General features: G+C 33.6%; 1 protein-coding gene and 1 long non-coding RNA gene across 2 annotated transcripts in view; one reads left to right on the forward strand and one right to left on the reverse strand.

Moving 5' to 3' along the window:
- The window catches only part of BAZ2B (bromodomain adjacent to zinc finger domain, 2B), a 426,507-nt gene that overhangs the window by 332,220 nt on the left and 79,748 nt on the right, over positions 1 to 14,539 (forward strand). The window contains exons 18-24 of the mRNA XM_011947122.1: positions 926 to 1,018; positions 1,134 to 1,195; positions 5,086 to 5,151; positions 6,884 to 6,949; positions 8,370 to 8,414; positions 8,658 to 8,684; positions 9,931 to 9,996. Coding sequence (XP_011802512.1) covers positions 926 to 1,018; positions 1,134 to 1,195; positions 5,086 to 5,151; positions 6,884 to 6,949; positions 8,370 to 8,414; positions 8,658 to 8,684; positions 9,931 to 9,996 — 425 coding nt within the window. The remainder of the gene's footprint in view (positions 1 to 925; positions 1,019 to 1,133; positions 1,196 to 5,085; positions 5,152 to 6,883; positions 6,950 to 8,369; positions 8,415 to 8,657; positions 8,685 to 9,930; positions 9,997 to 14,539) is intronic.
- LOC105515328 lies at positions 1,408 to 9,280 on the reverse strand. The gene is made up of 3 exons (XR_001002301.1): positions 9,221 to 9,280; positions 6,790 to 6,884; positions 1,408 to 1,647 (listed from the first exon to the last, which is right to left on the reverse strand). It is a non-coding gene; the product is annotated as an uncharacterized LOC105515328 (long non-coding RNA).

Below are 14,539 nucleotides of genomic sequence, written 5' to 3' on the forward strand. Positions count from 1 at the left end.
AGAATTGGGGCCATTAATTTTGTTCATCTACCATAGTTTCATACATGTGTCCTTGAAGATTATAAGAACTAGGTTGTCTTTAAAAGTCATTGAAATTCTGCATTCTTTTTATTTAGGAGATTTAATCCCTCTCCTTCATAAATGAAAATACCACTGGATTCGAAAACTTAACCATTATAGCTAATTGAAATACTAAGTTTGGGTGGGAGGGGACTTTATGTTTGTTTTAATTGGAAGCCTTTCTTTTTTGTATACGCTAAGACTGAAGCTACATTACAATTCTTAAATACTAGCAGCTATTTTCCCACTAAGTGGGGTTCACTTGAAATGTGAAAAAAAAAATGTACTTAAATAAGCCTCTCTGATAAAGATTAAAAGAAACCTCATTTTTATGTAGTCCTAGATATGGGATCATATTTGATAAAATAATTTGATTATTTCCGTTGGAATGAACACAACATTGTCTACCACACCACTCTCCTACTTGGTATCTGTCTGACCTTAGGCAATTTTCTTAAATATTATATCCTCGGCCGGGCACAGTGGCTCTCACCTGTAATCCCAGCCCTTTGGGAGGCCAAGGCGAGCAGATCACGACGTCAGGAGATCGAGACCATCCTAGTCAACATGGTGAAACCCCGTCTCTACTAAAAATACAAAAATCGGCTGGGTGTGGTGGCATGTGCCTATAATCCCAGCTACTTGGGAGGCTGAGGCAGGAGAATCACTTGAACCCAGGAGGCAGAGATTGCAGTGAGCCGAGATCGCGCCACTGCACTCCAGCCTGACCACAGAGCGAGGCTTCGTCTCAAAAAAAAAAAAAAAAATTATATCCTTTATGATGATACCATTTTCACACAGTTACTGTTTTAGGTTAGTAGTTACACAAAGTTGTTAATATTCTTTGAAATTTTGTGTTTTTCAGAAATAGCCAGGCAAGCAGCACAAATAAAGCTTTTGAGAAAACTTCAAAAGCAGGAGCAGGCTCGAGTTGCTAAAGAAGCCAAAAAACAACAAGGTGAGTGATTTAAATGATAACATAAACTCGAAGAGTCAGTACTGGGGAATTCACAAGAGGTTTCTTTTCTTCATTCCCTTTTTGATGATGTCTATCCTTTGGCTTCTTGTTGTAGCAATAATGGCTGCTGAGGAGAAGCGAAAGCAAAAAGAACAGATAAAGATTATGAAACAGCAGGTATGTGTATGCATTGGAACTGACTTTTAAAATATGGGACTTATTTTGAGGATTTGTTAATAATGTACATTATTTTTGATTTCTTAAATAACTTTCACATTAATGTTTGTGTTTTATTTAGAAAATTGCTATCTTCTCTTAATTAAAATTTTACCTGTTTAATAAAGTATTCTACTTCCAAGTGTTTAAAGAAATGATTACCAAACAGTAAATTTGTGTAAGTACTTTAATATCCTGGTAGACTTTGTATAAGTTGATATCTTGAACAATTTTCAGAATTTTTAAATTAATGTATCAGTCAATGAAGTATATTGCTCAAATGTTCAAATTTTAATAAAAGCCTGTTGTTCTTAAACATGTAAAATATTAGTAGAAAATTAAATTTAAGTTATACAAAATAAGATTTGCCTTCATTGCTTCTGAATGCTTTCAGGGTTACTTAAAAGTTGCCACTGCAAAAAAAAAAAAAAAGATGAGAACATTATTTTAGCAAATCCAGAGTTCTCTGTCTTGTATCTACAATATTTCTCCCCGTGTGGTTTTCAAAATTAAGTTTAGGTAAGAGAAGTAATTTTTAAATTTTCATAGATAAAAATTAAGTGAGAAGGTATTCAGCTTCATCTAAGATGAGAATGTGTAAACTACTCTCCCATCTCCTCATATTCATGGTAACATTAAAGCAGAAAGGAAATGGGAGAAAGTACTATTCTTTTAAAAATGTTAAGAAGCAAGTAGTTATTTCTGAGAATGAAATGAAATCAATTATGTTACTATATAAATACCTGCTAAATAAGGGGCTTGGGTTGGATTTGATGTGATTATCTCTAAGGTTTCTTCCAGTATTAACTAAAGCAATATGACTAGAAAAGTTGCTATAGAGTTGGGATTTAGGATTTGAGTTTGTAGTCAGGCAGCCTACAGTTAAATATGGGCTCTGCTACTTAATAATTTTGTGACCTTAGATGAATGACTTAACTCTTAAGTCTTTATTTCTTCCATTGTAAAAGAAATTAACTGCAATATCTGAATAAATGAGATAATGAACATAAAGTACCTACTGCAGTGACTGGCAATAAAACACATGCTCAACTTTTTAAAAATAAATATAAAACATCCAACTACACAGTATACTCTTTTACCACCATAATTTAAAGTAGCAGTTGTAAACTTGAATTCCATCCTTAGTTTGTTAATTAATGACTGCTAGACATTGTAAGATTGACCTGAAATAGGCTAATGAATGCATTCGTTAAAATATATTTACTAAAGAGTATATATGAAAAAATAAGTTCATATTTCATTTTTAAGTGAAATACTGTTGTTTCTGTTATTCTTTTATTTAAAAAATTTTATAGCTTATTCTATTTCCTAATTGCTGGAGACTCATTAGATCCCATCAGTACTTTAAATTCAGCTTTATGATCCTAAAGTCTTACAGTAGCTACAACCTAAATCCACATGGTCTTTGCTACTCATTAAAAAAGCATTGAGCTCCAAAGTTTCCAGCAACATTAATGCAAATGAACTGGTCTTAATATTTATCAAGATATTTATCTGAGGCCAATCTCAGAATACCATCTCATTTATTTGATTCAATAAAGTGAATCGAAGTATAGAGTAATCCTACTCATACTATCTGTTATATAGGGTCTATTTTAAAGTCAGCATTTGATCTAGAATAAAATAGGAGTATGTGTTTTCATCCTTTGGATTGTTTTTTCCACCTAGTAGACCAAAAATATCACCAGACAGTCCTTAAGACAGTTTTCTGGAAAATTTCAGAAACATTATTACAAAGCAGGAGGCACACAGACATTGGGATCTGACCAGGACTCTGTATTACTAAGTATTGGACTTCAGAAAAAATATTTACTTGCTGAAAACCTCCGTTTTCTCTTATATAAAAAGAAGATAATTTAAGCTTCTGTGATTTTTTAATGATTGACAAGATATTAAATGTAAAGTGACCAGCTCAGTGGTTGAGTACCTGACATTGTAAAGTTAACCTGTATTATAGTAATTTACCATGTTTATCTTATCTACATGCTAATGATAACACTACCAAATATATATGGACATATGTAAAAGTCACTTGAATAGTTAAGATAAAGCTTTAGACTGTGTGTGTCAGCCCCAAGATTGCCTGCCTATCTGTGCTTAAGAGAACAATGAATGACTTTTGCTGACTTGAAAACATAGCACCTTAAAATGTTATAATTGACAAGAGAAGAAAAGTTAGATCAAGAGTATACTTTTCTCAGATATCAAGTTCTAATTCAAATAAATACTGCAAATATGGATCAAATACAATCTTTTCTAAGACTTGGAAATTACACAAAAGATACACTTTGGGGTTCTGGGTTTTATTTTTTGTTTTGTTTTTCTTTGTTTTGTTTTTTGTTTTTTTAGACAGAGTCTCCCTCTGTTGCCCAGGCTGGAATTTCAGTGGCACGATCTCTGCTCACTGCAGCCTCTGCCTCCGGGGTTCCAGCAGTTCTCCTGCCTCAGCCTGCCAGGTAGCTGGGATTATAGGCATGCACCACTACACCCGGCTAATTTTTTGCATTTTTAGTAGAGACAGGATTTCACCACCTAGCGCTGTTCATTTCTCGAACTCTTGACCTCAGGTGATCTGCCCACCTCAGCCTCTCAGAGTGCTAGGATTACGGGTGTGAGGCATAGTGCCCCGCCGACTTTGGGGTTTTTATTTTTGACAGCCTACAATTAATATTCAGTACCAAGATAGGATCACCAAAATCAAAGAATGTGATCAGTCTTGTGAAATCAGAACAGTAATCCCTAAAATTTCATCCTCCTACAGTAGACTCCTGCAGGGAATCAATAACATCAGTGTACATAAAACAATTAAAATGTATATCAAAGTATAGCTTCAATAGGTACAACTAGCATCTGGAGATGGGAACAGGCATTGTGAAATACAGGTGTATAAAATGTGTCGGCCCTGGAAATTCTAGGATACGTACAATTTTCAAGTAAGAAACTTTGAATTTTCTTTTTTAACTTGTTTTTATTCTCATCAATGCCAATTTGAGACTTCTGAATGGATTAAGGAACATGAAATTGCTAAGAATGTTTTATAGAATATGAGCTAATTAATATGAGATAATTTTTTAAATTAAAATGTAAATTTTTATCAAAATTTATATGATCACTAAGTTATAAAACATATCTAATAACCAGCTCATTAAATTTAGACAATGTGTACCCCAATTATGTCCTACAAATAATTTCCTGGAATGTCAAATTATAATTAATTAATTTTAAAATAATGTTACAGGTTATTTCTGAAATGGGCTAATTGTGATAATTACAAGCAATGTTATATTGTCATGCTATTCAACATGTGAAATAAATTTTAGAATGGAAATTATTATTAATAATGTTACAATTGTATCACTGTATACTTTTTAAAGCATTTTATTTAATCATGACAGGGCAAATACCTCTCACTATTTTATAGAAGAATAGTTATTATTTGCTCGAGACCATTCAATAAATGACTGTAATCCGGAAGTGGCTGTATGTTTTCTGACTGCTGATACGTGATTTTTCTGCTATTAAGTCCTATATTTATTTCAAGTTAAGTATTATTTGTAATTGCAAATATTTATAAAGATCTTCAGGCTATATAGTTTAATCAGCTTGGTTAGCTGAGTTTCTGTTTATTTAGTATTTGCATTTTACAAATTATGAGAAACTTTATCAAATCATATTAATTTCAGACATGAAATATATATGATTTTATACTAAATAATTAAATTTTTATGTCCAGCCTGTGGTCATTTTGTACTTATATTTTTATTATTTGGTTCTACTCAAATACTCTTCACTCAGTTTATTATCTCAAGTTATCATAACTTTTCCTACAGGAAAAAATTAAGAGAATACAGCAAATCAGAATGGAAAAAGAACTTCGAGCTCAGCAAATTCTAGAGGTAGAATTCTTAAATTTAACATAAAGTAATATAGCCATATATTTTTAAGTCTGCAAAAATAAAGATTTTACATGCCTGTTTTCTCACGTTTGCCAGATACTCTCTTTAAACATTCTGCATAGAATAAAACTTTATCTGAGCCTTATTTATTTAGCAAGCTAATCTAATCCCAACAATAAAGATATGCAAAATGAGACAAAAGAAACAGGAAAACTTCTGATCAGTCAATGGAGTTGTCATAAAGTTCATGCACTAAAATGTTTTACTTTTATAAAAGTAAACAACAAAAGAAAAATCATTAGGGCTTATCGTCCGATATTTACTTTCAGTTTAGAAACAAATGTTTACAGAAGTAAACATTTCAAAAGTAAAAGTAAATTTTAAATGTACAAAGTTTTATCAGATTGTTTTTCTGATTTCTAGCATATCCCTCTTCCCTGCAAGGCTAATTAGAATAGAGATAGAGGGGACATCTGTTGGCAACAGCAAAAGTAATAGGCAAAAGATAGCAAGGATAAAATACAGGAAAACTTCAGCTAGCATATATAGGAACTGAAAAGCCTAGCAACAGCCTGTAATCTTTTATTTGAATAGCAAGCAATTTTCAAAACCTTAATAGCCCAAAGGCATTACTCTTTGGAGCTGTGCAGTATGACTGATGTTCAAAATAATTGCCCTGAGTCATCAAGAATATGCCAAATTAGACACAGTACACAGTACACAGACATAGTGTACTGTGTCTAAGCTGGCATGTCTCAAAATTATTTCCATCTGAAATAGTGAAAATAAACTTTTCATGTTTAAAATTATTACAACTTCTCCACCATTCCAGAAACTGCTGCTTTATAGAACAGTTTATTCCCTGAGGCTCCAGATAACTGAGGTTTTCTCTGTTACAGTTTTATTCCTTCTAGAAATACACACATATTTTCTTACCCATTTCAAATTAATTTTAAAAACCAGAAATTGGAAATATTATTTTAAAGTAAACTGACAATAACTACTAGGTAGTTATGAAACTTCTACACAGTTCATGATTTTAAGATTATGAAGCTTATGTTTGATAAATAGCATGATCTTAATAGTCAGATTGTGAGTCATGAAAGATAAGATTACAAGTTTTCATTCTATTAAAAAAAAAAAACACTTGTACTTAACCACACTATACAGAGATGGGGAAAATCAGACCTAATATGCTTAACTTAATAGATATAATCCAATAATGAATTTCTTTATCTCAAATTTTTAAGTATTAAAAATAAATTTTAAATAAAGTTAACATGTTCATTCTCAAATATTACTAATTCTTGAAGTAATTTTTATTTATCAATTAAAATCTATTCTGTTTTCTAAATGTTTTACAGTGATTATGTTTTACTTTTAAAATCAGAAAAACAAGTGACATAAAATCGTTTTACTGTGATTAAATTTTAAGGTAAAAGAACATAAACACTCAATTATTTCAGACTTTTAACAGAGCTTGAAGAAGAAAAGCTGTCATATTCTTATGAATCTAAGAAATTTTTGTGTATTCTAATGCTAATCTATAAATTAGAAACACAATTATTACATTAAACATAATGTTAACTGGGGGGAAATCTGTAATTGTCTCCGTATATGTTACATATTGTTTCGTACCTTGTGAGACATGTAGCTTCATTTCAAGTCTGACATTATTTGCAAGTTGTAGTGGTTCTGTTGCATGACTTTGAGACCTGTTTTGCATGCACAGGCTAAAAAGAAAAAGAAGGAAGAAGCGGCAAATGCCAAATTATTGGAGGCCGAGAAACGAATAAAGGTTAGTTTAGATGAGAATCAGAGTTTTTATTTTTGAAAAATAAAAACTGTATGTTATACTGGCATCAATTATATGAAAAAATATGTCTTCAAAATGACTATCTGAAAATATGTTTAGCAGATACAGCATGTGTATAATGTATGTTTTTATTTGTATGTATATTGTATGTGTATTTTTATTTTATTATGCAGGGTTTTTTGTAATGCTTTGAGCTCTTTAGGAGACATCAAATCAGAAATGCAAATTGTTGCTTAATACCTGTATGTAGTTTTGCTAAATAAGAATGACTCCCCCACAAAAACTGTTTTGTGTGTTGTTTATGTTTATGTTTAGCCATAGACTAGATATGGTATAGGTATGTTTATTTTTGTGTCTCAATCTGATTCTCCCCTTTATAACTTTTTCTTTGTTAATATTCAGCAACTGTTTTATCTATTAAAAATTAAAAGCCTACAGAAACAAAAGCCAAACCTCATCAACTGTTATTTACCAATAACAAAATTAGCTGTTTTTAATTATTTTAACTTCAAGTATTTGGGGTTGTTTTGTTCTGATTTCCTGGCATAGAGTATAAGAGAGGTGTCCCCTTCCTCCCCTCCCCCACCCTGCCATCCACCAGTAACTGAATACTGAAAGGGGGTAGCTGGGTGAACCTACTGGTACTGGAAAGAGCCATCACAGTTATACTTTGTAAAGCCAGGAACTGTTTATCTTTTCTACATAGACTCTCTTACTTTATTTTTTAAATTTCTACCTTTTCATGTTTGCCGTTAATATTAATTTCACCATATTTTACCTTTATAAAAATAATGAGATTGGTGACATTCCTTGAATGCTTTGCCTTACGCCCCATCCCCTTGGAATGGTGCCCTGAATCATAGGTGGACATGAAAATTTCACACTGATTGCCTAGTTTTTATCACTTTAATTCATATGTAGTGTATAGAAATGAAAAACATGATGTTAATTATAGAGTATATTTGAGAGTTCATATTCAGAATGGGGAGAGTTCTAATTGGCTAGATTTGAGGGTTGCACCATAATGTATCACACTGATTAAAAAATACATGTGTGGGTTATATCTGATAGACTCTGACCATCTAGCTAGTTAGTTCAATGAATGTGCCATTGAAATGTGCAGTTAGATCAGTCATTCATTAAATTTTAAGTAAAAATAACTGCTGAAGAAAGATCCTTGCTACCATATTTGCTATATTATACACTTCATATGTAAGTATTTGTTAGGTAGAAGCATACAAAATCAAATTGACATTTTATAAGTAAAAAATAATTGAATATTGGCCATTTGATATGGTTCAACCTAATGGAAGACTATAGAATCTCAGAAAAGGAACTTTTAATTTTAGCATGTTCTAAATCTTCTCTAAAAATCATGTATTAAAAGTTTCTTATTTTTAAGGAAAAAGAAATGAGAAGACAACAAGCTGTTCTTCTGAAACATCAGGTCTGTAATGTATAGTTATACAACTGTTGAATGTACATTTTATAATATTGCTTAAACCTATTTGGGGGAAAATCTTCAAAATATTTTCTTTAAAATTTCTGATATAATTTCTGCTTAAGTTTTTCCTTCAACCTACAGTTTATTGCCTTGCTTTGGTATTGGTGTCTTTTTGGGGGGTTAAAAAATTGGTTTTATGACTCTGTGATTTCTGTTTCATAATGTTGTGCCAACTCTTTCTACCAGGAGTTGGAGAGGCATAGACTAGATATGGTATGGGTATGTTTATTTTTGTACATCTAACACCGCATTGTGATTTGGTTGTGATATGGTTGTCATAGCAATGCATAAAGTGTAGCACTGGCTGCTGTCATATTACATACTGCTGCATGGCTTACAGCACAGTGCATTGCATACATCTGCTTGTCTGTCTATAAAGAAGTATGATGCATCTCCAAGATTTTACACTGAATTGTATAAGCCTTAAATAAGGCTGCTGTCTAAAAATTTACATTACTGATGTCACAAAGAAAGTTGGATCACTATACAATTAGGTATGATTATGACCCGTATTCTCCCATCATTCTAGATGCAAAACTGCCATTGAATACAGTGGGAATTTTGAGTTTGCTTGATGAGAGAATATGAAATATATTCTGGTTTCATAGACAAATTTTAGAAATAATTTTGGAAATATCCCTTTGGAGAAACCAAATATACTTAAACAAAAAAAAAGATTAGATATTATAAATATGTGATTTTTTTATTTTAAAAGTAAAGTGAGATTATCAAATTAAACCAGTGCTTACCTTATTTTCATACTGTGCCTTTAAGATTCCACCTGTTAGCCCATGGTGCAGCTTTTGTGGCTTTCAATAGTGTATCAGGTGGCAGACATCAGTAAATAGGAATACCCCATTTCACTGGTGGTGTATGTGAAACAAGACTAGTTTAACTAAATTGATATAAAAGCCTTAAAAAACCTCTAATTTGTTGGTGGCTTATTGGATTTACAAAATGATTTTGTACTTGAAATAAAATAACCAACTCTAAAATCATGAAGTTAAAGTGACTATCAATCAATTTCTTCCTGATCTAAAATTTTAAGAACAACATAACCTTTGGTTTAATTGGCCATAGTATTTGTGGTTTTTCTAATAGCAGATGTAAGGTAACTGACCTGTTCCAGCCAACCATTATGCTTTTTGTTCTGCCAGCTTTTGAAGGAGCATCACAACTGACCATAAGTAAATCTTGTATGCTTCTGTTTACACTGTCTCCATGTTCATTGCTTTACCTTTTTGCTTTTGATTGTTCTTGTATTTGCTTTCTAAACCTGAACTAAAACATGCACAGATTGGCCATTCTTGTCTTATATTTAGTATTTACTGTGACTTGTCTATAAATGCTAAACATGCTATACTGAGTTTTTGTTTTGTTTTTGTTTTTGTTTTTCCATTGGAAAATCAAACTATTAATTGTGGTTGAGTTATTTTCCACATTTTATCTGGCCTAATAGGAACGAGAGCGAAGGCGACAACACATGATGCTTATGAAAGCTATGGAGGCTCGTAAAAAAGCAGAAGTAAGTGTATCTTTTTAGAAAAATATTACCTTATAAAGTAACACTTTTCCTAAGGCATTGGCTCCTCTAAATGTAAATTTTTCAGAATATAGGTTTGTTGTGATTTACTGGCTTTCATATGCAAACGAGAAATTTACAGATAGCAACTGAGTGTTAGAACATAAAAGAATGTAGGAAGAGTTCCAATGTATGTGTTAGTTTTCCTGGCTAAGATTTTAATTGTCTTTTTTTAGTGTAGTAAATGACATTGGTTTAGATAAAGGTAGCTATTTATTACACCAGAGTTTCACAAAACTAGTATTACAGCATGCCTAGACAAGTCCTGTATGTCGTAATTCAAACATAAATCATTCCAACCATGGATTCCTGCCCTAAGAATTATTCTGTAGCATTCTCTATGTAAAATTAGGCCTAAGTACTTTTCTTAAAATAACTTTTAACAGATAATTCAGAATAAGAAAATTATTGCAGTACATCAGAATGAGCTTATTTGGAGTTTAATGGAAATCACTTAAAGGTTAAAATAGATATATGTTACAAAGGAATAACATTCTGTATTAAAATAGTTGAATAGAGTCATTATAACTGGGGTTTTGCAGGTTGAAAGACACAGATTCCCCTGCTGGTTCTGCCACCAATTTGCTTTACATTTTCAAGCCATTTCTTTAAAATTGAGATGATACCTACCTCCTAGGATTATGGGATTATCACGTGAGATAAGCATTTAATAAGTGAGAATTAATGAAAATGATACTGTTTGATCTAGAATTGGGAGGCCTGTATTTCAGTATTTTGGTCTCAGCTCTAGCTTAAATTAGCAATATAGATTTTTGGTGTGTAGAGAAAATAAGTGTATTGTTTTGGAACCTGTGCACAGTAGCCGCATTATCTGAATTTGAATTCCGATTTCATTATTTTCCAGCTATATGACCTTGGGCATGTTATTTAACTTCTCTGTGATTCATTTCATCTATAAAATGAAGATAATACTAATTTCTGTTTCGTAGGACTGAAGAGATGATTAAATGGATATGTGTCTCTGTGTGTGTAAAGTTCTTAGAACAGTGCCTGGCACCACATAGTACCTAACCATTGACACTACATATGTATAGAATGGGCCTAGCAAGATGCATCCCAGGTTGCGAACTACTGACATAGATTACCTCTTAGCATAGACTTAACATAGCATGTAACATATATTACAGCAGTCACTTTCTGTGACTTTTCCTAAAGGTTATGGAAGTTTTATTCCAAGACTTTTCCTGCTGTCTTTCCCTAACCTTTTGATTACCCAGGCCTATTGACACCCACTATACCTAACATAATAATTGAATCTATACATCTGTGCGTGGAATTATAACCATAATCTCTGAAAAATGACAGTCATGGAAAGAGAGAGGTAACGTATTCCAGGATTGGCAGGGCTGCTCTCTATTCCGTTATGGAAAGAGTACAGTGAAGGGAAGAGTAGGGAAAGGGACTTACTAAAAGCCTGAACACTGAATCTAATTCCCTCAATCTGGAGAGATGGAAATGGAGGGAGCAATTAGTAATTCAGGAAAAAGACCTAGAAAATCCCTCAAGAGACAAGTTCTTCCCTACCAATCGTGGGTTTTGTTTTTTGTGTTTTTTTGTTTGTTTGTTTTTTGTTTTTTTATAAGAAGGAATAAAAAGAACCAGGGCTTGCCATTCTGGTTTTTCTTGGCAGGGAGGAAAGCTAACCAAAATAATCCAGAACGTTGTCTTCAGGCATACTGGGATTCATTAGAAGAGAAGATCCAGTAAAATAGTAAGAATGAGATCATCTGAGAGAGGGAGCATCCAGGTGAAAGAGGCACCCCAAAGGCCTCAAAGACGTGAACCCTCCTGCTGGTTTTTCGTATTTGCCCACTAGGGCCTGGGGAGAGTGGGGGAAGCTGCTGCAGAGAGGTGAGGAAGATCTGGGTGAAATGGAGGGTGGTAGCCACAGGATAAATAAAGCTGATTAAAATTAGATATTCTAAGAATTCATCAAAGCACCTCTCAAGAGGAAAAGGATATACTCTTGACTAAATAGAATGAATCCGCTACAGTTCTTCCAATAAAACTGAGAAAGAGATTCCAGATACCTGGCACAGCTCTTCCTCTCCTAGCTACCTTTGTCCTGAGCAAAAAGAAGCGGAAGTAGAATACAGAATACTCACCCACAAATCTGAAGTACTTTGTAAGTAAGTCTAAAATCAGGTAGCAGATAAAGAGAGAAGAGCTGAAGGAAAATTAACCCATCTATATTGGAACAATACAAGTTATGAATAGGACTGGACATATTAAACGTAAGTACTTTGAAAAGAAATGGCAAGGCAACTGTGTTAAAATATTGAACCAAAATAAAGCCAATAAATGTATATGTACATAAAGTAATTACTTAAATTCTAATAGCTGAAAGAGCGAGCTTGGTTTCTCTGTTCTCATTATTGCTATCCTCAGCACTCCCTATGCATTCTCTACAGAGCAGCCAAAGTGATCTTTTCAAAACGTAAGTCAGATCATATCCTGACACTATCCAGGGGACTCTCATTGCAATTACAATAAAGTTCAGACTCCTCACCATGGCATTTTCCCACTGACCTCTGCCTCTCACTCCAGTTTTACTTCATACAATTTGTCCCTAATGCACTATATTCTGGTCATTTTTGTCTTGTTATTGTTCCTGAATGAATGGTCTGTGCTATTGCTGTTTTTCCACCAAATATTCAGATGGTTGCTATTTGTTGTTCAATCATCAATCAAATGTTAACTTTTCAAAAAGGCCTTGCCAGCAGGAGAGTCCCTTGAACCTGAGAGGCGGAGGTTGCAGTGAGCCGAGATTGCGCCATTGCACTCCAGCCTGGGCGACAAGAGCAAAACTCCATCTCCAAAATAAAGGCCTTCTCAGAAACCTAATTTTGCTTTTTCTTAAACCCCACACCATTCGCTCATCTTATTGTTTGTGGGCCCAGTTCCTCCCAGAATATAAGATCTATGAGGACAGGACTCTTATCTGTCTATGCCATTGTATTGCCAGTGCCTCAGTTAGAACCAAGTAAATAGGAGGTGCCTAGAAAATTGTAAATGAATGAATGAATAGGGTAAAATTAAAGTGATTGTGGCAGAACTAAAAAATCAAATTAAGTACAAAACAATCATTAAATTTTGAGTATATTATTAAGTTTTCTACATAATTCTCTTTGTATGATTGAAAACTCTTTTTATTTTATTTTTCTCTAGATGGTGTTCTTTTGTTATAGTCAAACACTCAAGGAACTATTATTTAACAATGCAATAACATATGCGATAAATAATCCTCAATCAGAATGTTTCAGATAATTTCATAGATAAAATTGAGTTCTTAAAATGTTATTGGCTGGGCGCAGTAGCTCACACCTATAATCCCAACACTTCTGGAAGGCCAAGGCAGGAGGATCACCTGAGGTCAGGAGTTCAAGACAAGCCTGACGGAGTAGTGAAACTCCCTCTCTACTAAAAATACACACAAAACACATGAGCCAGGCCTGGTGTAATCCCAGCTACTTGGGAGGTTGAGGCAGGAGAATCACTTGAACCTGGGAGGCAGAGGTTGCCATGAGCAGAGATCATACCACTGCACTCCAGTCTGGGTGACAGAGTGAGACTCTGTCTTAAAAAAAAAAAGAAGTTATCCTCTGCCATAGACCCATGAACAGGACTCATGGACTGGGTAATTTTATCAGTCATTTTGATTTTGAATTGTGTTCCTCTAATGCGGGGGTCACCTGGGCCTCAGACCAGTACCTCCACCTAAGCCAGATGCCAGAGCCTCACCTCCTCCCAGATCAGTGGCAGGATCAGATTCTCATAGAAGCGTGAACTCTATTGTGAACTGCACATGCGAGGGATCTAGGTTGCACGCTCCTAATGAGAATCTAATGATGATGATCTGAGGTGGAACAGTTTCATCCTGAAACCATCCTCCCCACCACCCCACCCTTCTGTGGAAGAATTGTCTTCCATGAAACTGGTCTGTGGTGCCAAAAAGGATGGGGACCAGTGCTCTAATGAATGGTGCCCATAGATCTGTGATCAACTGTTAATTTTTCAAGCTACTAATATGTGCCCAAGATTAAATTAGATACTGTGGGAAAAACAAAAAGAATATTCAAAATGCAGTAATCATATCAGAGAGATAAAACTGAACAGTATAAGTGGTTAGGCAATAAAAGATCTATTTTTAACAACGATCAAAACTTTTGCCCAGTCTTTTACATAAACCTCAGTATTAACAAAGCATTCCTATATGTACTTTCCCATTTCCTCATTATTACTTAACATGCACAAGATGTAACTCATGGAATGTCAACAATGGGCACATTGTGGCTTTATATTCTGCCACCCATTACCTCCTGATAGCCCAAATCTGTAATAATTTTCTGTTATTACCTATTTAAAGAACAAACTTTATTATAAAATGAAGGCCAAATGATACTTAGGCAAGAACAGTGCAAAATTCTGAATTGGCTTGTGCATAACCCTGATTATAAATATTAAT

The sequence above is a fragment of the Colobus angolensis genome, unplaced genomic scaffold (genome assembly GCF_000951035.1).
Source record: "Colobus angolensis palliatus isolate OR3802 unplaced genomic scaffold, Cang.pa_1.0 Scaffold259, whole genome shotgun sequence".
Classification (NCBI taxonomy): Eukaryota; Metazoa; Chordata; class Mammalia; order Primates; family Cercopithecidae; genus Colobus; species Colobus angolensis.